Source organism: Nothobranchius furzeri, chromosome 18 (genome assembly GCF_043380555.1).
Source record: "Nothobranchius furzeri strain GRZ-AD chromosome 18, NfurGRZ-RIMD1, whole genome shotgun sequence".
NCBI classification, from domain to species: Eukaryota; Metazoa; Chordata; class Actinopteri; order Cyprinodontiformes; family Nothobranchiidae; genus Nothobranchius; species Nothobranchius furzeri.
In genome coordinates, this window is record NC_091758.1 from 31441807 (window position 1) to 31466967 (window position 25161).

Below are 25161 nucleotides of genomic sequence, written 5' to 3' on the forward strand. Positions count from 1 at the left end.
TAGTGAAATGTGAGTGAAATCGTCTCAGAGGGTGAGAGGATTTTTCTGGCCCAGAACCTGAGAATGGCTGGATTAGGATAGCTACTGTACCCTGGCTTTGTCCTGCCACTGAAACCAGGGAAGAGGTTTGGTTATACAACACCTGCAGAGGGAGGCTGAGACAGGAGGAAACTAAATCCTTTTGTCTATTTTAAAAAGTAAAGTAGGTGTCCTATACATGCTGGCTCCAATAGCAGATCTCCTCCAGACATCTTTAAAAATCTGCTCCAGTTTAGCACCATGATAATCCCAGATCCCACCCACAAAAGGGCATCTCTTAGTTAAAAATAGAAAGTATTAATAATCTCTAATGAAATAATCTATTTTTAAGAACAGCAGTTTTCTTCCTACCAAATGTGCTGCAGTACAATTTCTGACCTGCTGAGTGAGCTGCTGCCAGATAAACGTTTCCCCTGAGGACGGACCAAACCTTAAGTGTTTGTCATGAAGGAAGGACACGGCGTACAGATAAATACTGCAAAGCACCACCAACAAGTACAGTTGACAGAGTTGTCCGCTTCCTTCTTAAAAGTTTATTAGTCCCCCCCCCATTAACATAGAAAAATCGGATACACAATATTTAACAATACACAGAGACTCCAGTAACCAGTTTTAATTTAGCTCCTCTGCATCTTCTTTTGGATAAATAACTCAATTTTGGTGGAATAACAAACATCTGACGAGTTAATGCAAAACACCGGTAAAAAATAATAAGCGTGCATTTTATGCTGAGTGTACTTAACATGTATGACCACACATACAACTATTATATTCTGGCTGTACAGAAAAAAATAACAGACAACAGCTAAATCCACCCATCACCTCTAGTGTTTTGGATCATTTAGGACTAATTACCAGTGAAGAAAGGTACGGCTGACTGACTTATCAAGTGGCTTGGTTGGATTATAAATACCCATGTGCTTCCAGGACTAAATTCTGGAGAAAACAAAAAAAGCACATTAGGCTCAGAAGGTTTTTCCATAATTACATTATTTACACCTGTCTTAACCTTCTGACTGACTTTGGATGATAAGATATGCCCAGAGCCACCCCCTTCAAAAAATAGTTCGAAAAGCAGACCATCTTTTTATTATGCTGTAACAAATCTACGTCATAGCACAATGTAAACCTCAAAAGATGAAGTGAAATTATAATATGAAGCAGAGGATGCTCAGCTCTGTTAACACTGCACCAGAATAGTCTCTGTCCTTGTGTGAGCTGACGGCGGCAGAAGGGCCGATTGGCTTTAGCTCCTCAGAGCTTCCAGCCTCGACTGCATTGCTTCCATGTCCTCCTCCTCTGACTCATCCTCTGAGGCAGCAGCTGCTCCGGCGGGCTGCAAATCTGGCAGGGCATCTGTGACTTTGCTTGGAGCTTTGCCAAGGGCACCTAATAGAGCAAAAGATTTTAACTTCTATTCCTCTGTAATAAATAAACATGATCAGGCTCAAATTTGTATAAAAAGAACCCCAGAATTAGAGATTTTATTTAAACCTGCTGTAAGATCAAAAAGGATCTTGTCCACTTCCTCCTCTGCTGCCTCCTCCATATCCTCTCCATCTTCCATGCTCTCAAATGTGTCCTCCAGCATTTCCTCAATGATACCAGCCTGATGTAAATGAAGAAATTATGGTTAACCTGAATCAGTAAGACACTCAGGATCTTCCTGTAGCTTGATGTCTGTGCTGACCTTTGTCATCTCCTTGGACAGTTCCCTCATGGTGGCCTGGATCTCTGGGATTTTGACCAGACTCTGCATGGCTTTCATGACCTCTGTGCTCTTCTGAAGGGAACCAGCAACACGAACCAAAGCTGAAAACAAAAAAATTTCCTTAATTATTGAACAAAGCTGAACCAGGAGAAGGCTGGTTGATCTTTGCCAACACTTAGTTCTTCCACGCTCACCAAGCTGATTCTTCATACTGAGCAGGATAGAGTTCATCTGTGCTTTGGAGGCATAAAGTTTTGTGACTGCCCGTTTTGAATGGATCATCTCCTTTGCAAGAACCACACAAACATCTTTCTGTCCTTTTTTGGCAGCATCTTTGATGGATCGCTTAACCTTTTCTTGTTCCCTTTGAATATCTGAAATCAAAGGGCATATTGTTTCAAGCACATGTTCACATCTGTTCCCAATTATGCCATTACTTTAGTTCATGCTGTGATATTGTGTTAGTGCTGCAGCTTGAAACTGAAGTCAAACTGTTATCCTAACATCTTCTTTTAAAAGCTGTGTGAAACTGAGAGGGGTTGTGTGTTCATTATTCCAACATGGCATTTTCCAACTTTAGAATCCTTTGATGAATAACTTCATTAAGTCAAATATTTATGACACTTGATAAAATTAGGCTGTTTTGCTCATTGGTACTTTGTTTTTATTCAAAACTGTTTCACAGCCACTTAGAAACTTCTTGAATGTAAATTTTAAATCAAATGCAATTGTTGTTTTGTGGAAATATTGGAGTCCTTACCTCGAATTTGTCTGTCAATCACTCTCATTTCCTTTCTTATTTTCTGAGACCACTCGTTGATCTGAAGAAGTACAAGAATTAGTAAAAACAGTAACAATGTGATTATAAAACTATTACAATTTTAGGTGTAGCACTTGACTGTAACTATGTCTAACAGCTGAACCGAGAGATGACTTCAGAACAATATGGGTTTGTTTACATGAGGACTGAGACACAAAGTTAGCATGTGGGCTAACTGTAATTCTCCAGGTCAGCTTAAACAAGTCACATTCCACCAAATTTATAAAATATCTCAGCTTAATGTCACGGGGAATGGTGGCCCGTTATTAGTAAGAACTGGGTTAGTTATTCGGTTAGCTGAAGTACTTGGAAGGACGGACAAACCAACGAAAGCTAACGCTAGCCATCTTAGCTAAAGACACCCTCACTTCTGTCTTAATACGAACAAAACTCGACAAGACAGTCCTGGTATAACATATAAAATACTCACCAAGTCTTTTGGTGGTTTTTCCGGTGTTCTACCGAATAACCCCATGGTAATTGCACTGGTCAAAATCAAGCTAAACTATCTAACTGAAACTAGCAAGCTAATCGAACGTTCATCCACTTCCTGTTTTCGGGCTGAGTACAAACATGAAAAACCGTTTAGTCCTTATGGTTCTCAGTTTTGTAGATACACTGAGATGACGAAACAAAGCTAAAATGGAACGAGAAGCGATGTCTGCTGAGAAAGGTCCTGAAATTTCATTTATCATTGTTCTAGCTTAATTTTTTATTATTTGATTGTTTTTACAATTCAAAATTTTCATAATAACTTTATCATGTTGACGTTTATTTCAATGTAGTTTATTATTTTGTTTATTCTTAATAGATGTAGTGGTTTGTTTTCTGTTGTGTGACTTTAAACTTGGAAAGTATCCTTTCATTTCTCCATCTTTAAATTAATGTTTGCTGGTTATCCGGAAGCCCATTTCTGCCACTCTGATAAAAAAAGTCATGATCATGATATACCAATCTCATAAATATGAGATATTATTTCATAATTATGAAAAATTACCTCAATATCATGACTTGGCTATCTCAAAGTTATGAAAAACTCTCATTTGCATGATAAAGTGGTCTAATAATTATGAGATAGTTAAGTCATAAATATATGAGATACTAAAGTAGATCCTGATAAGACTTATCTTTTAGCAACCTGGACTCCAAACTTTTGATTTGGGGACTTCATGTTGCTAGAGAACTGAGGTGGCCCTTCTAAATATAACTTTACAAATAATAAACAATTTAAAATATATTTGAAATACATTAAGGTAATCTGTTTTCATGTCATCATTGGATGTAGAACTGACAAACAGATGCAAAATTATTTCTGTTTTATTCCAAAAGGTTTCAATATATTGGAAGCCAATTTAGAGTTAGATTTCTTGTGTTTCCACCTAGTTGACCTAAATAATAAATCAATCCCTTACAGACAGGGTATCTGGTTCTTAATCAAGTCAAATGACAGATTACAATTAATTAAATTACTTAAATTAAAAACAGCAAAAATAAGTGCATTTCTATTCTGATACAGGTTGTTTTTTGTACCTGAACCAATCCTCATGTAACCCTCTGATCTCTATTGGTAGCGCGACTCAGGGTTGTGAATGACCACAGTCACCAATTCTTGTCATGTGTCTTGCCCACGTCTGATCTCTGAATTGTGTGTACTGAAACTCTAATTTCCCTTTGGGATCAATAAAGTATCTTTGATTTGATTTGTATTTGGTTTTATTGATTGATTAGAATTTACAAACCTATGCTTGTATAGTACTGCAAAAAGTTATTCATTTTAGAATATTTTTTAATAACTAAATGTAATTTTTAAGGAGAAGAATCTCTAAGTCTTTGCCCATGTGACTGTTAGATGGTATAAGATCTGACGTGTTTGTAACATTTGATTTATAGAGCTGTTGTTAGCTTCTGCTTTAGACTGTTGATTTAATCTTGTTTAATACAGATCATTTAAAAATATTTATTGAGTTTCAACAGTTTAGATAAGTATAAGTGGAAATGTTCTGGCTTTCCTGTTTCCTAGTCGTAGACTATACATTGTTGATGCTAATTTTAAAAGCTGTCATGATATTTAAGTGGTAAGTTTTACTTTGAATAAATAAGTGCTGGCTGGCTGAATCTTGTTTAACTTTATAAAATCTATTGTGTTTGCCAGAGAGTGAAAAAAATCCATTCTCTCGAAAACACATAGCCTACTAAAGTACAGATTTCTTGTGTTTCCATTTGATTAACCTAAAATACATATAAATCCCTTACAGAGTACGTGGCCATCAATCAAATGAAAAGACAGAAGTAATTTTCACCAGTCTGATAAAAAAAGTAATCTTGTATCTCATAATTATCCTCCTGAGACCTGAACCTGTATTTGATGTGATTAAAAAAAACACATATAACTATTACAGAGTAGTCTACTCTCATTAACGGAAACAAAATCCACTTTATTACGTTAAAGTCAAAGCAGTTGATTCCAACTTTATGTTGGCCAGATACAACAGATTATGCTGATATAATCTACCAGAACTCCACTGCATCTTGTGTTCACATGATTGATATTATTTGTAATTTCGTTTTGTCTTGCGTTGTCAATTTCTAACTCACCACTGCCATATGTATACAGGGGCGTGTCCAATTAAGGAGTGGCCTGGGGTAGCAAATGCCACCCTTGGAATCTGATTGGCCACCCCAGGTGCCACCACACAGAATTCCCTTTACATAGGCTTTTCATTGTCCACAAAAGGCTTGGGGTAAAAACAAAAAAAGCATAACGATTGGTGCCACCCATGCACAAAGTGGTGCCACCCCATTTTAAAAGATCTGGAAACGTCACTGTATGTATAATCTTCTGTCCTGGCTTACACCTGAAGCTATGCGGAAGTTTCACTGGATGTTGTTTATTTTTAAGTGTGTTTATTTTAAAATTCCTTCATACTTAACTACCTTAGTACCATTCAGATCTCATTACCACATTCGCAGAATGCATCATGTTTCATTCGTCATCCCTTCCTCTAAATCAGAGTCAGGAATGCTGGCCTTTTCTATCAAAGCACCAAGAGACTGGAACAATTTGCCCGTTTTCCTAAGAATCATCACTACAATTCGTCAGTTTAAAATCTCTTTGTATGAATATTTAAAACCCACCTGTAATTGTTTTTGATTTAGATTTTTCACTTTTCTTTCTTTAGAGTTTATCTTTTAATTTGTAATTTTTATTTTCATTATTATTAATATAAATGTTTTTATTTTTATTTTTATAATTCCTATTGTGGTTTATATGTGTGTGTGGTATTGAAAGACTGTTTGCTGTCTTGGTTTACTATTTGTTTTGATTTGTATAAAGGACCCACTTGGAAACGAGATAGTTCATCTCAAGTGGTTTATCCTCTTGAAATATAATTTAATAAATAAATAAATGAATAAATTACAAAAATTAAATGAAAATTAAAAAAATGTCAAATTTTCTATAGAAAAAGAAAGAAAACAAAAAATGTTAAAGTCAATATTAATATCATGTATCTATAAATAATAACAAAAAGGTAAGGTGAAGATAATATTTTAAAAGTGCAAGGAGCCAATGGTCCTCATATGTGGACACAGGGCCTTAGAAGGTTATGACTTAGTTATCTCAAAATAACGAGACATTATGTCATAATTATAAAATAGCTCATAACTAAGAATTGGCTGTTTCATAAATGTGAGATACAATGTTTTTTTTTGTAACAGTGGCAGAAACAGGCTTCCGTACAGTTGCGTCATTGTAGGCCACATCACAGATATGTATATAAATATAAACGATATAAACACGTGCTTATCTCATCAACATTTATCTATGGGGCACATGCTACCTGCCTCTGGCAGGCCCCAATTGTAGTAAGCCAATATAGCACATAAGATTAAGACTACGGGAAGATTTTTAGTTTTCGATAGCCATTTAATTTATAATAGTGCAAAATTCCGTTATCTGTTTTTGATGTCAAATAAATGATGTCGCTAATATAAAATAATAGCGGAGAATATTTGTTGTGGTCGTGTCAACTGTTTATATGTCACAGCGGATTGCCTTGAGAGACCTCTTGAGCGTTAAAGATAAACGTCACGTCTCTGCTTCAAAGTGACGTCTTAACACGCTCCCTTTCCAGGGGGTTCTGGATTGTTCTTTTATTGATCTGTCGCTTAACCAATCACATGTGAGTTACGCACCTGAGCTGGCCAATCAGAGCTGTAGGGGGTGGGATTTACGGAGCATCCCTACTGTCAGAGCTGCTAGGTGACGTTAGGGCCGCCTAGGAATAGGAGAATCCGCTCTGGACATCATCGCTCCCAGGGATTACACCCAATGAGTTTGCTATATCCAGCCCGACTTACGTAACAGCTAGTAAATTCAGCCAGACCACGTCCAGGAAGCGTAGCTTCATCGAGCCGGCGACGACCGTTCTTTTTGTATTATCTGGAATTCCTTTTTCCTTTTAAGTGCGTTTTTTAACGTAGGATAGAACTTAGACGAAGGATTTCAGAGCGCTCATAATGTCAGTGGTTGGCATTGATGTGGGTTTCCAGAACTGTTATGTCGCCGTGGCGAGGAGCGGCGGCATTGAAACTGTTGCCAATGAGTACAGTGACAGATGCACACCGTGAGTATGAACCGCGCACGGGAGTTTGTTACGCAATATTAGGAAAGGCCGGGCCCCGTTACAGTGGGTCCATCACAGCAGGTAACCTCAAATCAAATTGTTGCGTCTGCGTCTCTTCTTAAAAGGACACTCCTCCAAAGTTCACTCCAAACTTATCTGGGTTAAACGGCATTAATTAGGTGTATATATAGGAGCTAATAATGAAACATTGATTTGTTTTAACCAGTGACGTTGCGTCTTATGTGCCCCCCACCCCAAAACCAGCTACACCCTTAAAATCCCACATGACTCACCCAGCTCATGCATCAGTCAAAATAGCGCTGGTGACACTTATTTGGGATGGAAAGATGCATTTCCTTTTAGCATCATCTGTCTCTAGGCTGCAGTTTTGGCAGCATCCTGCAGGGACGTTCAGCTGCATACAAGATGAAGGAATATTTTTGTGACAAGGTGAAGCTAGTGTTTTTACCAGAGCCGGCCCTAGGCACATGCGAACTAAGTGACTGCTTTGGGCCCCCACATCACCCGGGGGGCCCCAGGAGCACCAAGGTGACATGAGTAAAAAACAATGTCTCTGTATAATTTTCTGTGGTGTCATTTGGTTTTAGTTTGTAATACCGCACACTTTCCACATGTTTCAAGTTTTAAAAACAAAAGATAGTAAACCAAAGTTATTACTGTAAATTCAATGTTTGTCTGCTGATGTTTCTTTCAAATACCTGAATTAATATGCCACACTTAAAGGGACTTTACAGAGTTTTGAATTTTTATGCTCGCGATTGCCCCCTCAGGCCAAAAGCGTAACGGCAGCTTCAATAGTAGGCTCGTGCACGAGGCGTGCATGCTGTATGTGCACACTCCTTAACGAAAATAACAGCTGAGACAGTCCTGCGTGTGTGTGTGTGTGTGTGTGTGTGTGTGTGTGTGTGTGTGTGTGTGTGCGGCCCGGAGGACAGAGGACAGGAGAATGCGCAGCTAATTAATTAAATAAGTTGGTCCTGTACCTTTCTCTTCAGCACAGCCGACAAAGGTTTAAGATGGGTCAGTCCTCCTGCATGCTCAGATCATTCCCTTCCCTTGCTTGAAAAATTGTTCCAAAATGAAAGTTGAACCCACATCTTTTTTATCTGCGAATTCAATGCCGTTCGGCGAGTCTCAAATTAAAATTTGGGAATCTTACTGTAAAAAACATACCATTAATGTAAAAAACAAACTCAAAATAAACTATGTTGACATCCAGAATCAAACCCGGGTCTTCTGAACGAGAGTCCGACCGACATCTTACTAGGTGAACTAAAGCGCCAGTGACAACCTTTGTATCTGTAACATTTATATCCTTAATGACAGCTGAAACAACGTTCAAAGAACGGCTTGGAGCGAAAATGGCTATTTTGTTGCTAATTTGCAGGAAATATCTAGAAGAAAGATCTACAGAAAGTAGCCAAGGGTCCTCAGAAATGTAGCTAGCTTTGTCACTAGGCCTTAGGAACAGTGACAAAGACTAAAGCTATGGATAGCAAATGCTACGGGCTATGCCTGAGCGTGAACGCGCATGAAGCAGCCTGCTCGACCCGAGCAGCTCTCTTTTTCTGTGATTTTACAGAAAAACAGGCAATCACAGTAAAAATGCCAGGGCTCATTCTATAGGACCAGGGCACTGCAGGAGAATGTATGAAGAAGAAATGTATTATTTCTATACATGTTTTGGCTGTCAAACTTCCATAATGCCCCTTTAAATAACACTCTTCATTTTAAAATGCTAATTAATTAGAGCGTGGATTGCTGCTCCAATAAAGTTAAAATCAATATCCATGATTGGTGTAAGCTAATTACAAAAGATGCTAATGATAGTGGGCCTGTTACACATAATGGTGCAGCTTAGGAATGATGAATCATCTGGTGTTGGCTTTTTGGTTTGGGGGGCCCCCAAGGAAAACCTGTTTAGGGCCCCACAATGGCTTGGGCCGGCCCTGGGTTTTAGTCAGTGTTAGTGAAATGGATCCCCCCAAAAACCCACTTAAAGAGATGCATGTTTTCTCTTATAATGTCAGCCAAGGGGACCTCAATTTTGAAGGTGAACTGATTCGTCTCACTGGCCCAGTTTGCGGTTTCTCCTCAGACTCCCTTGTGATATTTTCTTCATTTCAGAAATTCCACGTTTCCCCCTGAAACATGTAGTTCAGTGGAATCCACACCATTTATCTTAAATCTAATTTGCTGATGTGTTTGACTGAGTTTAGGGCATGTGTTTCTTTGGCCTCCAAAAATCGTGTGATTGGAAATGCAGCCAAGAGTCAGGTGAGATCCATGGAAATTTGTCCTACATTTTATCTTCTTTATAAATGACCTTGAACAGATGATAACTTAAAAACAATCTGTTCACTCTTTTTTCCAAATAATCAGATCATTACAAACTTCAAAAACACCGTGCATGGCTTCAAGAAGTTCCACGGCAGAGCATTTGATGATCCATTCGTTCAAGCAGAAAAGAGTAAACTCCCTTACAGCTTACATAAGCTGGCCAATGGAAACACTGGAATTAAGGTAAAGCTTCATCAGCACGTTCCATTTCACTGCTTTAGCACGATCTTCTGCTGTTACTGCAAATCCCAGTTCTTTTAATTAAGCCACAATGCTGAACATCACAAGTTAGTTTGATGCACATGTCTTTAGTTTATTATTTCACTCACCTTACTGCTTTTTAAAAAATGTACACAGGTGCGTTATTTGGAGGAGGAGAAGGTGTTCACGGTGGAGCAGATTGCTGGGATGCTGCTTACCAAGCTGAAGGAGACGTCAGAGAGCGCCTTAAAGAAGCCAGTGGTGGACTGTGTCGTCTCTGTGAGTGACAAGAACATTAAAGCAAACTGTCCATTTCAACAAGCTGTTTAGGGTTAGGGTTGGGGAAACTCACAAATTCCTGCTTTTGTGGTTTTACAGGTTCCAAGTTTTTTCACAAATGCTGAAAGACGATCGGTCCTTGATGCAACGCAGATTGCTGGGCTGAACTGTTTGCGGCTAATCAATGATACAACTGCAGGTCTGTGTCCTGCAGTAGATTTTAAACGACCCGTCCAGTGAAGACTTAAAATAGATGCTAATAAATAAATGCTAATAAATGCGTTTATTCCAAACAGTGGCTTTAGCTTATGGGATTTACAAACAAGACCTTCCCACTCCAGAAGAAAAGCCGAGGAATGTGGTTTTCGTGGACATGGGGCATTCATCATTTCAGATCTCCATCACGGCTTTCAACAAAGGAAAACTCAAGGTGAGACTTTTATTTTTTCTGTTGGTGTGCTGGGTGTAAAATTATACATTAAAATGGTTTAACCCTTTGTCCTTGGAAGGGACAGAAGACATGTATACAGAGTACATGACCTGAAGGGGTACCAGGGTTTCACCTTGGAGCCGGGCTTGGGGTTGGGCCTGGTGGCCGTACTGTACTGTCACCCAATGGGACCTGGGCAATGTCAGCCCAAACCAGTTACTTGAGCTCAGCCACCTGTAGACTCACTGCATGCAGGAGGACCGTTTAGGGTCTGGTACATTGTTGACAAAAACTGGCACTTGCTTGTGGAGATGGTTGAGCAGTATGTCTTGGTACATAGAGATGGCTCTGGAATCCCAAGTCATCAAAAGGGGTTGGACTCACTTCCTGTTGTTGCGTAGAGTGCACTCTAATCTGCTTGGGTAGCAGCATCAGAGCCAGTGAATTTACAGTCAAACAAAGAAGGCTTGCTGTGGAGGCTTTAAAGGAGAATGCTTCTTAAAATGAAGATTATAATGGAAAACCCTGAGCGTCCTCTACACAAGACAGGAATTCGACAATTGACCGTCTTCTATCAGAGGTTTCTTAAGCTCTGCTGTAACACAAGAGTTCCTTTGTGCCCACAGCTTCAATGGATCTTCAAATAATCTTAAGAGATTTACAACATCCAGTTTTACCTTTAGGATTAATAAAGTACTTTTGGATGCTCCTCCACTCATCAGTCTGTAAAGCACCTAGCTATGCAGATGACACCACTCTCCTCATAGACAATAGTTGTGATATTTTTCAGGTGCTTGCCTCATCGTTCGACCCGTACCTCGGAGGGCGTAATTTTGACGAGTCACTGGTCAATTACTTCTGCGAGGAATTTAAGACCAAGTACAAGCTGAACGTGAAGGACAACCCAAGGGCTTTGCTCCGGCTGCACCAGGAGTGCGAGAAGCTGAAAAAGCTCATGAGTGCCAACTCGTCAGACCTGCCTCTCAACATAGAGTGTTTCATGAATGATATTGATGTTTCAAGCAGGATGAACAGGTACATTTTTTTCTCATTAAAAGGACGTCTAATGTGGGACATCATCGTTATTTAAAGTACTTGTCTGCAGGACACAGTTTGAAGACATGTGTGCTCAATATCTGATGAGGGTGGAGGTGCCACTGAAAGCAGCACTTGAACAATCAAGTAAGCTCTATGGATTTCCTTAAAATCATCATATTGTTACCATATAAAGTTTCAGCATGCATTGTCTTTCTATTTACTTTGTTTTTGCAGAATTGAGCAAGGATGACATCTATGCAGTGGAGATAGTTGGAGGAGCTACGAGAATCCCGGCCATCAAGGAGAGGATCTCCAAATTTTTCTGCAAAGACATCAGTACCACTCTCAATGCTGATGAAGCTGTAGCCAGAGGCTGTGCACTACAAGTAGGATTTTATTTTTCCATACCTAAAGCACTACATTACTGCATTATATACTATAAAAAACATTTGTTTATAATATGCAGTAAATATGTTTTTTATGTGGTGTGTGTGGATGTAGTGCGCAATTCTGTCTCCAGCGTTTAAGGTTCGGGAATTCTCCATCACTGATGTGGTTCCCTTTCCCATCACTCTGCGCTGGAAGTCACCAACAGAGGATGGACTAGGGTGAATGCACTCGAGACATAAAATAAAATAATATGTTATAGTTGTTCTTTTGAAATTCAAGTTCAGCTTTAGGATGCAAAAAAGTACTGACTTGCTTTTTCTTTTGGCACAGAGAGTGCGAGGTATTTAGCAAGAATCATGCTGCTCCTTTTTCCAAAGTGATCACCTTCCACAAGAAGGAACCCTTTGATCTTGAAGCGTTCTACAGTAGCCCCCAGGAGCTCCCCTACCTCGACCAAAGGATAGGTAATGGTGCTAATTCGGCTGTGGTTTTTACAATCAGAGGCTAATTTGCAGCAGTGACTCATCTACCAACAGCACTAGTCCACTGCTAGTTAGATGCAGTGGCGGTTTTACCATTAGGTATAGGTCAGCGGCCGCCTGGGGCCCCCTAGCCCTGACCGCTGGCACCCCTCTATTAATGTCACAATATTCTTATTACCAACCTGTCGCCGCCGACGGGATTGGACATGCGCACTTCTCATTACCATAATTCCTGAACCATTAAAGATATCTGTAAAATTCCAAAAGTGCTGAAAAGATAAAAAATGGGGCTTTTCGTGCTTATACAAGACATTACGGTATCCACCGGGATCCCCTGTCTTGAGCACAACGAATCACAACACAGATTCAGAGACGTGCTGAGTTTGTCATCCAAAATGCTCAGTTTTATAACTTTTGAATGGCTGATCAGATTTAAAAAATTCGGTTCCTAAAAGTACATAAAAGCAGCTTTCCAACGATCTATAGCATGAAGCAATCCGAGTTATGGAAATCCTGCTGTACAGCCTGATTGAAACGGAGCACAGCAGAGCGCAGCGCCGTGGTGAAAGCGGATAACGGAACGGGGAAGCTAATTAGCATAAAAAGGCGGCATGAAATTATGGAAATGCCTGAAAGAAAATCAACACGATATATTAGGTGTCCCATAAGCCTTAAATCTTAAGGCTTATATCTGAAGACAGTGACCACAAAGAAGGACAGATCTCCAGTGAACCAGGGTATGAAGGTTTGTTCAGTCTTTATTATTTTTTTTTTTTTATTTGAACAACCCTCAACTATTTGCTAATTGTAAGATTTAGCTTCATTCCAGCATTATTTATCTTTTTACAATAAATAATTATTTTTGCTAAAACAGGTTTTTGGTATAGCAGTGCACGCGTGCAAGAGAAGCACCTCATGGCAGTGTGAGGTGTGCAGGAATCTGCCTGCAGCTGGAGAGAAACTGCTTCAAGGTCTACCACATCAAATAAAAACGTCTGAAAGTTTTCAAAAATAAATGGTCTTAAAAACTGTTAAAAAAGATACCAAGGTTCACACTTTTTTAAGAATAGATGCATTACAGTTCAAAGTTTAAATTGTTCATTCCAAATTGTTTGCCCAAGTCATTTTGAAGTTCCTGTTCAGTAATAAATGTAAAAAATTCTAATGCGTTTTTTGCTTTTTTCACTTTTAAGCTGATTTTTTAAAGGCTTTAATAGAAATAAATTCTAAATACAAACCATACACTAAAAGCTGAGGTTGTTCTGAAAAAAGGAGAAGAGTTACACACACTTTGCACTTTTTATTAAAATTTTACAGCCATAAGATTAAAAACATACCAGGCGGCTCTGTTATAATTATTGTCATAAGAGGGTTATTAAGACGGCGATGCACAAACAGGAAGTGATTGGTAGTCATTCCACTCCAGTTCAGTTGGTGGCGGTAATGCACCAAATTGTTGTTTGCCAAGTGCCATAAGACCACAAATAAGAATAAGAAGAGAGGCGGAGCGTTCGTAACAAACTCAAAGCGATAGTCAAAACATTTAGCATGAAATGGAGTTATCCTAGTGGCTCCAATAAGAGAAAGAAGCATCATGCTTCATAAAAGCTTTTATTTTCACTTCTGAAAGTGACGTCGTTTTTCGATGTAAACATCAAAGGAAGCAGAAAAGGAAAGACAATGGAAAATGTTTAAAGGGAGGAAAACATGGACCTAAATGGAAAATAAAAAAAAAATATCAAAGGTAAAAGCACAGGAGCACTGATAGGGAAAAAAAAGCAGAGCAAATATTGAAAGTGCTCAAAGGGAGGGAAATACAGGAAAAAAGAGGAGGACTAATAAAAAAGGGAAAATAACTCATGTCAGAAAAGGGGATAATTTCGCAAATCCAGTTAAAGAAAAGATTATGGAAAATTTTGTGTAAGGGGCCCCATGTCTGTGTTCGCCTTGGGCCCCCAAATTGCTAAATCCGCCCCTGGTTAGATGTTTCCTAAAAAGATCTACAGCCTAGACAGGAATCAGAACTACGACTAGCACAGATGGGTTGCAGTGAGTCAGTTGAACTCTCAGGTGTGCTGTCAGTTTTTTTTTTTTTTGCTTCTGCAGGTTTGAGCTGCTGTCGCTGAAGCAACCATAACAACCTGCCCTCTCTCTTGCTGCATGTTGCCAGGCTGCTTCTCAGTGCAGAATGTGGTTCCCCAGCCAGACGGAAACAGCTCTAAAGTCAAAGTCAAAGTGCGCATCAACATTCACGGCATCTTCAGTGTGTCCAACGCGTCGCTGATCGAGAAGCAGAAGGGAGAAGGAGAGGACATGCAAATCGAATCGGAGCCGATGGCGCAGAATGAAGGCCGGGAGGAGGAGCAGGTATTGTAGATGTCACTCTTCTTGATGATGCAGCTTATGTAACCTAACAACTTCTGGATAGATTATTATTCAAAACATAGGTGAAGATGCTTTAGGGAAGCATAATGACACTGAATTTTTTCAACCTGTCTTTATTTTGACTAAATACATCATAGCAGATTTGACTAAATACATCATAGCAGATTTGACTAAAGACATCATAGCAGATTTTGTGAGGTATAGCATGTATGTTTCAGCATCTCATTCATTTTATATTTTAGAGAGAGAGAGAGAGAGAGAGAGAGAGAGAGAGAGAGAGAGAGAGAGAATTGTGTGTGTGTGTGTGTGTGTGTGTGTGCGTGCATGCGTGCATGTGTGTGTATGTGTTTAAACTCATTTTATTGTGACTCAGACCAAAATGCAGGTGGATCACGAAGGCCAAAGCCTAGGGGACCAGCAGAACGAGGACAGCACTAAGGTCAGTCAGGCTTCTTTTGGTTAACACAGAAAATAAATATATTTTATCCTTAATCAAATTTTTTTTGTCCGAACGTTCAAACTACGCTGATGTTAACATCATCACACACAGAACTGACCAAGTGTGCACACTCACTGCTGCTGAGACGTTTTAACATAAATCACAGATACAGGAGATGCGTAGCCTGTAACAATAGATGAGTGTTGCTGTAGCAGGGTGTCCCGTCTGAAGACTAATGCAATCCAAAAGCTTTAGTTCTACACTGAAAACTAAAACTCTTTGCAGTTACTTGATTGTATTGTGTACATCGGTTCTTCATGATTAAAATAACTTTAACCAATAGAACATTTCTCCTTCCTTCTACAAATGAACTCATCAAACCAAAGTATTTTATTTTAAAAAATCATTTTGACTCAACATGATTTTTAAGAACTAAAGTTGCTTGATTTCATTAACATCATCCAAATTTTTGTTGGATGATTATAGCTTGGGGCTGGGGTGTTTGTGCCCCTGTCTGTGTAGACCACGTTGCACATGCTCCCTGTGATTTCTATAGGTATCATTCTAGTTGAAGACCCAGATGAGTGCTTTTTGAACCCCACCCCTCCGTACCCCTACCCTCTTCAGTCATGTTTATTTTTGGCTCGCTGCCAGCTCAAGAATGCACAACTTTTATGTACATATATATATATATATATATATATATATATATATATATATATATATATATTTTTTTTTTTTTTTTCAAAAGATTGTGGCATGCTGACAAATCAGTTCCATCCAACCAGCAATCAGCATTCTGAATCATGGACACAATCTTTTAAAGTTACCCCAACAAGAAGAAATCAAGTATAAACTACACTGTACTCTTTTCAGTCAGCGTTACACAGGTTAATCTAGTCAAAAACTTGGTCGTTTATCCTCTGCCGCCAAGACAAACTTAAGGAATTTGGGTGTTGTTTTTGACCAATCGATGTCTCTTGAATGTCATTCAAAAACGTTGGTCCTAAACTGTTTTATCACTTAAGAAATATCTCCAAACTGCGAAGGTTGGTGTCAAAACATGAACTTGAAATGGTTCTCCATGCCTTTATCTCCTCTCGTCTAGATTACTGTAACACACTCTTCACATGTTTCAACAAAAAAGCCCTTGACTGCCTTTAGTTGGTCCAGAACTCTGCAGCGAGGCTCCTAACTGGAGCAAACAGAAGAGCACACATCACTCCTATTCTAATGTCTCTGCACTGGTTACCCGTTACCTTTACATTTCATTTTAGAATCCTGACTATAACTTTCAATGCCCTACATGGTCAAGCTCCTCCCTATATTACTGAACTGTTAAAGCCTTGTGCTCCAACCCAGCCTTCAGGTCCACACACCAGAACCTTCTAGAAGTTCCAAAGACCAGATACAAAAGTCGAGGTGATCGCTCCTTCCAGACTGTTGCACCCCGACTCTGGAATGATCTTCCTTTATCCTTACGCAGCATTGACAGTCTGGACACTTTTTAAAAACAGCTGAAAACCTTTTATTTAAATCTGCTTTTACATAAACCTTTTATTTTCTTATTTTTAACTCAAATTTGTCATCTTACATTTGTTTATTAAATTTTATAATTTTATGACTTTATTTTTTCTGACGATAATCTATTTCTGTTTTGAGATCATTATGATTTTATGACTTTGTTTTATTTTGTTTTGATCTATGTGAAGCACTTTGTGATCCTATATCTGTGATAAGTGCTATATAAATAAAATTTACTTACTCACAAAAATATATTCGTCCTACAAACTTGGTCCAATTATGTAGAAACTAAATGTAAGGATTAAGAGACTTGAACAAACAGAGGATTTTTGTTTTTTCAGTGTACATATCTGGCAATCTTGTTTCAGGAGGGTGTTTCTGGGGAGAAGCAGGATCAATCAGCAGGTGGAAGTAAACCTAAAGTCAAGGTGAAGAGTGTTGATCTTCCCATTGTGGCAAACAACATTTGGCAGCTGGACAGTGATGTTCTTATTAACTTTGTGGAGCTTGAGGTGAGCCCTGAGGCTGTTGGTCTTTGAATAAACCATCTAATCTTGATCTGAATGAAAAACAATATGTTTTTTCTCTCACAGCGTCAGATGATTAGCCAGGACAAACTGGTGAAAGAGGTGAACGATGCTAAAAATGCTGTGGAGGAGTATGTTTATGATCTACGGGAAAAGCTCTGTGGAATTTATCAAAAGTACATTAGCAAAGAGGTAATGTTGACTTTTTAGACAAATAGCTGCAAAGAAACACTTGTGAAATAAAAACATCTATGGATGAGAATGTGTTCCAAGTGTGTGATGATGTCACGTTGGGGTGGTAATTACAGGACAGCATCCGTCTGACGCTGATGCTGGATGACACGGAGAACTGGCTGTATGAGGATGGAGAGGACCAACCAAAACAAGTCTATGAAGAGAAACTAGATGCACTCAAGGTTTGTTTTATTTTATAACAAGGACATCTTGCTTTGCAGTTTTCAAAAAGACTGTTCTTATGTTGGGAAATGTTATAATTTTCCAGAGATTTGTTCAGCCCATTCAGGAGCGACACAGAGAGACTGAAAACAGACCAAGAGCTTTTGAAGAGCTTGGAAAGAAACTGCAGCTTTACATGAAGTTTGTTGATTCCTACAAAAAGAAGGTCCATTCTCTCAAATCTTTTGCAATTTTTAATGTTTGTTTTTATTAAATAATCTATTCTAATAGTAAAATACGGATGCAAATGTGAACAAAAACATTCTGGGCTCTTTATTATGTTTTTGTTGCTTTTTCACATCCAATTTTTCTAAAATAACGAATAAGTTTATTTTATTGATTATAAATTGTAATTTTAGGATAAAGAAATCAAAAGGTAGCATTTTCTTTGTTTGTCTTAGGATGAAAGTTTTGTGCATCTAAATCCAGAGGATGTAAGCACTGTGGAGAAGTGTGTGACTGAAAGCATGGCCTGGATGAACAACAAGATGAATGCACAGAGCAAACTTGCAATAACTCAAGACCCGGTTGTTAAAGTAGCAGACATCATTGCAAAAATTCAGGTATGAAAATGACTTTTAAGGATGAAATGATTTTCCTGAGGTTTACTCATTTTGTTTTGCCATTTTTTACTTCCAAACTAGGAGCTGGAGGGTGTTTGTGATCCAGTGATCAACAAACCAAAGCCCACAGTGGAGGAACCACCTGACGTGAATGACTGTGGAGCTCATAATGGTCCAACACCTAAGCAAGAGGCAGAAGGGAAGGGAGACAAAAAGGGAAGTCAGGATACAAAGCCTGGCATGAAAGAAATGGAGGTGGACTAAGAAGGGCAAACTCCTCAACGATCACTGCTTTTACCATCTCTCACCATTTAGATTGTAGCAAAAGAAACACCAGGGACCATTCCTCAGTCTTCACCAGCCACTATAGTGGATTTGTTCTTGTGTCATTTCCCAGTGGACTTTACCTTTTCAAAGACTTTGATTTCACCATTTCATTCGTACAACAGTGCTTTGCCATCCTCTCTCAAAGATTTGAAATGCCTAAGAAATAAAAGAATTTAGCAGTTGGTTTAATTTTGATTATGACATAAGGCTGTATCATTATGCCAGAAAAGTGTGTTTCGTGATTGCATTTCATATAGTAGCATTGTTTTTTTGATCCAGATAAGTACTGTTAAAATGATTGTTAATGCAATTAGTCCTTAGACGATAATCCAAACACATGTATACACATGTACACATGTATTTGTAATTGATGAGATTTAAAAAAGATGTGTAGAGTTGTATATATTCTTTTAGTAAATAAAAAAGCCAGCATAGATGTGTGCATAAAGGGTACATTTTTTATGTTAAATTGAACACTTGGCACAGAAATATTAAATTTTTTGTTTAGTTTTCTTATTGAAAGAGCAAGTAACGTCTAAATTAACTTTTTTTTGCTGATAAACTGTATAAATGAGTGTAATAGTGTTTTAAATGTGTGTATTCATTATTTTAGCATTTTCTTCTTCCTAAATACCACCACAGCATAGCGCCACCTTCAGCTTAAAACATAGTTTGAGTCATTTTGAATAACACTTCCCTGCTGGAAAAACCAGCATAGACCAGCATGGCTTCCTTGCTGGTCTATGCTGGTTTTTCCAGCAGGGTTTAGCCAATGGCTAAAGAGAAAGATACTACGTAAACCAGTAGAGTACTACGTAGCAGATCTGTGTCAAAGTTATAAAAGCAACGAGCGTCTCGGCCACGCCTTGGGGCGAGATGGGAGTTGGATTTGCAAGCGAGTGTAGGACGGTTAGCGGTAGTTCAGCATTAGCATATAGCGTTAGCATATCCTAATCTTTAGTGTTAGCTTGGCTGTTGGATATTGTAGTTTAGTTAGTGTTTAGCTCAGGGGTGTCAAACATGCGGCCCGCAAACGGGTTAAATCCGGCCCGCGAGATGGTTGTGTAAACTTTATTTTCATACTTTACAATGTAGAGTGAAAATAAACTTATCTTTGTGAGCAAGTTTCCTCTGTAATGAGTATAAATGCAACAAAGCTGTGCTCAAGGCCCACACAAGAACTTGAATCACATCCTGAAGTTGGCTGCCACTCAGGATGTGACTTTGATATTGATGTGGTGGTGAAAGCTAAAAGATGTAAAGTAAAATGAGTCAAATATACTTTAAGTGCTGCATGAAACTGATCTAGCCATGTGATCTGTACGCTCTTTGAATCACTAAGGAATGTTTATTTATGTTTTCAAATTTTCAAGTACACTTCAGGTGTTGTACTTGTACACTGTCCTCAGGCTCCAGCTTTGTTTTATATTGATTGTATTAAAACAAAGAAAACAATCTGAAGTTGTTTTAAATTTACCGGTCCGGCCCACTTGGGACTAGATTTCCCTCAATGTGGCCCCTGAGCTAAAATGAGTTTGACACCCCTGGTTTAGCTGTTAGTGTTATTAGGAAAGTAGTTTGGGTTTAGTGTTCCATATTGTGTTAGTATGGTGAGAAGGTGTAGTGTAGTGGGTTGCGGTCGGTCTGGGACCGCGGTCAAGTGAGCCGTCATTTGTGAGCCGCAGTCAAGCCAGCCGCATCTTATCCGCCGCGTAAATTTCCTTGCGCTTTTACACCAGTCTTTACGGTACCGCATTTTTCAAAAATTCATTAAAAATCATCCTTAATATTTGATGTCCAACTTTCAACACATCCTTCCTCTGGGACACCTACTGTACCTGTGTGCCAGATTTCAGACAGATTTGTAGAAATCCTCGGATATTAAAGCAAACAGTCAATACAATTATGTCACTTTCAAAAATTCATTAAAAATCATCCTTAATAATTGACGTCCATCTTTCACCACATCCCTACTCTGGGACACCTAAGATGCGGCTGGCTTGACCGCGGCTCACAAATGATGACTCACTTGACCGCGGTTAAATGTCCTACTTTGGCAAAATGTCCTACCCGTAGGATAATTTTTACGGTGTCCCCTGACAAACAGTCCTACTTTGGCAAAATGTCCTACTGTACGTAATTTATGCACATTTCTGCTGCCAAACAATAATTCCAGCACAAATTTAAGTAGGTATGACAGTTTGCCACTTAACTTTGCCCATCAGAGTATGCTTGTAGCTGATATTCATAAAGCCAGTACGGTTTGACACTTCTTTTTACCCATTAAAGTGTGCTTGTAGGTCACATTCACAAAGGTAGCATGGTTTGGCACGCAATTCTTATGCTTCTAGTTTATAATAACAAAGGTAGCATGGTTTGGCACGCAATTCTTATGCTTCTAGTTTATAATAACAAAGGTAGCATGGTTTGGCACTTGTTTGTAGAAGCAGTCTGCATGCCAAGGTGCTTAAGTTATACAGCTGTCACCATTGAAGTGATTGGAACACCTGACTATATAAACTTTGACAATGAACTCACTCCATTATAGTTACAGTATATATTTACTGAATATATTTACAGATACATATATTTGACATGTATAGATCCAACAGAACACAGGGACAAAGAACTGAAAAAGAAATAGTATTCATAACAAATTATGCACATTTGTTGCACAAGTACTTGACCAGGCTGCTCTCATATTGAGCACATCCAAAATGTGCCCATCTGAGACAAAACTCACACTGCACCTGGAGAGGGAGAAGGGAGGGGGGGTGTAAGTGTGTTAACCAACATTACGAATTTCATGAGAAAATAATTTCTACAGTGGCTTGCAAAAGTATTCAGCCCCCATGAACTTTTTCACATTTTGTCAGATTGCATTCACAAACATGAATCAATTTTATTGGAATTCCACGTGAAAGACCAATTTCTCTACCAGCTAGAGACTGGTAGAGACATATCCTAAAAGACTGGCAGCTGTAATTGCAGCTAAGGGTGGTTCTACAAAGTATTGATTCAGGGGGCTGAATAATTACGCACACCCCACTTTTCAGTTATTCATTTGTAAAAATTGTTTGGAATCATGTGTGACTGTCATTCCACTTTTCACATGTACACCACTTTGTATTGGTCGTTCACGTAGAATTACAATTAAAATTGATTCGTGTTTGTGGCTGTAATGTGACAAAATGTAGAAAAGTTCAAATGGGCCGAATACTATTGCAAGCCACTATATATTGCATTTGTGGTTTATTTGTTTTACCATTTCAATCATACTGGACTCAGGATCGGCTTCCAGCATGGAACAAACCACACAGTAGTCACCAGCATTACCTAGAAACACACTGGTGTTCAACCTAACAGTTTTTAAACAAAACTGAAAGTGCTTTTGCAATACAAAAGCACATGACTCAACTTACTTTGATGTTCTAGCAGTTCGCAAGCAATTTCTGTGCGTTGCAGCCCAATGGCTTCTGGAGTGGACAGCAACCTCTCGACTCATAAGGTAGTGTTCGGCAAACTGTAAAATATGTTACAGTAATTGCAATTAACTTAATTCTAGTTAAATACAATAAATACAATTAAATACAATTGCTTATTAAATACCTTCAACACTAAAACTCCACAACTGCTGGAGTCCATCTGCTTGTTGTGTGGCAGTCTCTCCATTTTCCAATCCACTCGGAACTTCATTTCCTTTCATCTTCAGAAAATTCCTAATGAAAACAAAACAAGTTTTTTGCAAGCATTTTGCTCAAAAAAACACAAACCAAACAACCCAAAACAGATAATTAATGAATGATGAATACCTTCAGTTACGCATAATTTTCCTTTCATAACAACCTTAATTTCCAAGAGGGTCTAACAGCAGTACAGATTGTGAGGAGATTTTGACAACCTAAAATAAAAATCGTATTTAGTAGAATGTACCACATGAGTTGTTAGGATTAACAATCAATTACTGACCCTTTTGTTTGAATTTTGAGGCATATCTTCTGAGGTTTTGCCTCTGAGCCTTGTCATATCCTGAAGGGTAGGAGCCTGCAGAAATGAATGTGTAAATCTCTTCCCACTTCTTCTCCATATCAATTAATGTAAGTAGACATTTTCTTCTGAGCTTCAATATGTGCAGTTAACAATGCAAATAATTTAACTTATTAAATAGCGACATTACCGAAACAGCCTTAAAACACCGAAGCTGCGGATTCAGAAGTGTTGTCCAAATACTACATGTCCAGTAACTTCACTGCAGACTTAACCAAAGCTGCAAATTCGACAGTTTTGTGCAGAAAGCAGATCGCGACTTTACTTTAATATTGACAAACAATCACAAAGGCTTAAAAAATCAAGTATCAATGTCAATAAAAAGTACTAATACTTACTACTTACCTATTTTCCTGGAAACATGACAACGGAGTAGCATAAAATCACAGCCGGATGCGCTCGGCTTCCCTTTTTGTGTTGTGCGCATGCGCGCACATGCGCGCACATGCGCTGGAACAACGGGTAGGACTGTTTACCGCACATGCGCAGGAAAAAGGTAGAACTTTGCTTTATGACATCATCATCTTCATCATCATCATCATCACCTCTATATCTAAGCGGATTCTACCAGGCATTCAGTTCTCAGTGACGCACCGTCAGAGACAGTCGTGCTTGCTCGTTGTTCGATAGTTTTTCAACTTATCGTCTACGTGTTATTTAGCATTATGGGAGACTCTTTTGCACACAAGAGTTTCTCTCCAGCTCTGGTTAAAGATTCAGAGACTTATATTAGCATGGAACAACCGCATTTGTCAGAGAATCGTGGTTTAGTTTCAGCAACCAAACGGAAAGCCGTTTTAGACCCTGGACCTTCCACAAAAAGGTTTAAGGTTTCTGATGAAGGCAAACTCTCTGAAAACAATCAGAACAAAATACAAATTGGCAAATTCACAAAGAAATCAATTTCCTTTGATGGTGAGGGATCTGAAAATCCAGACAAGGAATGCAGATATTTGGTTCCTGAGAAAGGATCGTCCTCTGCCAAAAGGAAAGCTGCTTTTCATCACGAACCTCCCACAAAACGGTGTAGGGTTTCAGGTGAAGGCAGTGTCTCCAGACATAACCTGGATGAGACATCCAGAGCCTCAAAAAGGTCACTCTCACCAGATGGTAAGGGATCTGGAAGTCCAGCAAAGAGAATCAGGCTGTCTGATTCTGAGAGTCCCTCGCTTTCAGCCAAAGATCAGTTTGAGGCAAAATACGAGCAAAAAGATCAGCTCGGAAAGGGAGGCTGTGGATCTGTTTATGGTGGCTACCGCAGGGCAGACAGTTTACCTGTGGCAATCAAACATATACCAAAGGGAAATGTAGTCTGGACAGATACGGACGAGAATGGCCAGCGGCTCACCATTGAGGTAGCCGCCATGCTAAAACTCCAGACAGAATCAGCTGATTCGGTGGGGAAGTCCGCTCCAATTTCCCTCCTGGACTGGTATGACTTCAACCAGGAACAAATTCTAGTGTTGGAAAGACCCGTGCCTGCAGTGGACCTCTCACAGTTTGTTAAAAATAACAAAGAGCCCCTACAGGAGAATCAGGCTAAAACAATTATTAAACAGCTGGTTGATGCCGTCAAACATCTGGAGGACACCAACATTTTCCACAGAGACATCAAACCACAAAATATTCTGCTTGAAACAGGATCAGAAATCCCGCGACTGCGACTGATTGACTTTGGACTGAGTTGTTTCACCGACACAAAATATAAAGACGGCTGGTTCCACGGCACACCGAAACACGTCCCTCCTGAGTTTATTTCCAAACGCATTTATGAGGCAGGACCAGCAACCGTGTGGCAGGTGGGAATTGTTCTCTATGAAATGCTCCACGAAAGTTTGTTTGACTCAAAAATGTTTTTCAATAACGAACTCAGAATCAGGACGGATCTCTCTCCATACTGTATGAACTTCCTAAGGAGCTGTTTACTTATGAGGCCATGGCGTCCCACCTTAAAGCAGCTCCAGCGTCACCCTTGGCTTAGGTAAAAGAGAAACTAAAGTCTTCAAAGCTCTGGACCCAATTCAACCGGCACCAAGCTAGATCCCTCCTAACTCAGACACCCCTCAACCCCTAACAGAGTCACCTATCATCCCCCTATATTTCCCTCAACCCACTGCAGGACTGAGCCCAAAAAAAGGCCCTGGCAGTCCACCATAACTGCAAAGGCACACAACACACCAGAGAATCAGCATGCTGTGTTAGAAACCAGAAAGAGGAAAAAAAACTGCTGGATCTAGAAAAGTCTGTCAAGCCAGACCCAGAGAAGAAAGTCGAGGTGATTCCTGCACCTTTCCCTCTGGAAACCCTGCAGAAACGTCAGACAATGAAGGGAACATCCTTCAAAAGGAAACAGGAGAGAGAAAGTTAGTCACCGAGAAAATGTTAGAAAAAATATAAATTCTCAAGCAGCAGGTGGAAAAAGCCAGAAACCAAAATCCAAATGGAAAACGTTAGAATGGTTTAGTTCGAATATGCAGATTTCAGCCTGAGACAGGCTACGTGTCCCTAAATCTGTAA

At 39.2% G+C, this 25161-nt stretch overlaps 3 protein-coding genes and 1 long non-coding RNA gene across 6 annotated transcripts; 2 read left to right on the top strand and 2 right to left on the bottom strand.

The window, feature by feature from the left end:
- Positions 1–535: 535 nt before the first annotated feature.
- chmp3 (charged multivesicular body protein 3) lies at positions 536–3161 on the bottom strand. Its single transcript, XM_015970077.3, has 6 exons — positions 3001–3161; positions 2511–2571; positions 1945–2124; positions 1730–1851; positions 1534–1648; positions 536–1428 (listed from the first exon to the last, which is right to left on the bottom strand). The coding sequence occupies exons 1-6, from the start codon at positions 3043–3045 to the stop codon at positions 1286–1288; spliced, it is 666 nt and encodes a 221-aa protein (XP_015825563.1). The 5' UTR covers positions 3046–3161; the 3' UTR covers positions 536–1285.
- Positions 3152–18761, top strand: hspa4l (heat shock protein 4 like). 2 transcript variants are annotated; one of them, XM_070546754.1, is made up of 19 exons: positions 3152–3243; positions 9436–9493; positions 9599–9739; positions 9914–10036; positions 10136–10235; positions 10333–10466; positions 11257–11501; positions 11572–11648; positions 11739–11890; positions 12006–12112; positions 12225–12358; positions 14547–14743; positions 15135–15200; positions 17093–17236; positions 17318–17443; positions 17560–17667; positions 17754–17873; positions 18109–18270; positions 18352–18761. In XM_070546754.1, the coding sequence occupies exons 4-19, from the start codon at positions 9965–9967 to the stop codon at positions 18532–18534; spliced, it is 2127 nt and encodes a 708-aa protein (XP_070402855.1). In that variant the 5' UTR covers positions 3152–3243; positions 9436–9493; positions 9599–9739; positions 9914–9964; the 3' UTR covers positions 18535–18761. The 2 variants fall into 2 exon arrangements, with proteins under 2 accessions (XP_070402855.1, XP_015825564.3); XM_015970078.3 differs by lacking the exon at positions 3152–3243 and adding an exon at positions 6866–7195.
- A 2378-nt stretch (positions 18762–21139) lies between these two features.
- Positions 21140–23113, bottom strand: LOC139063853 (uncharacterized). 2 transcript variants are annotated; one of them, XR_011517176.1, is made up of 8 exons: positions 22990–23113; positions 22775–22864; positions 22567–22641; positions 22410–22498; positions 22207–22316; positions 22020–22120; positions 21863–21933; positions 21140–21347 (listed from the first exon to the last, which is right to left on the bottom strand). It is a non-coding gene; the product is annotated as an uncharacterized lncRNA (long non-coding RNA). The 2 variants fall into 2 exon arrangements; XR_011517177.1 differs by lacking the exon at positions 22775–22864 and having other exon boundaries at positions 22990–23079.
- A 93-nt stretch (positions 23114–23206) lies between these two features.
- On the top strand, positions 23207–24738 carry LOC139063851 (serine/threonine-protein kinase pim-1-like). Its single transcript, XM_070546756.1, has one exon. It carries the CDS (start codon positions 23310–23312, stop codon positions 24627–24629), a length of 1320 nt encoding a protein of 439 aa, XP_070402857.1. The 5' UTR covers positions 23207–23309; the 3' UTR covers positions 24630–24738.
- The last annotated feature ends 423 nt before the right edge of the window (positions 24739–25161 follow it).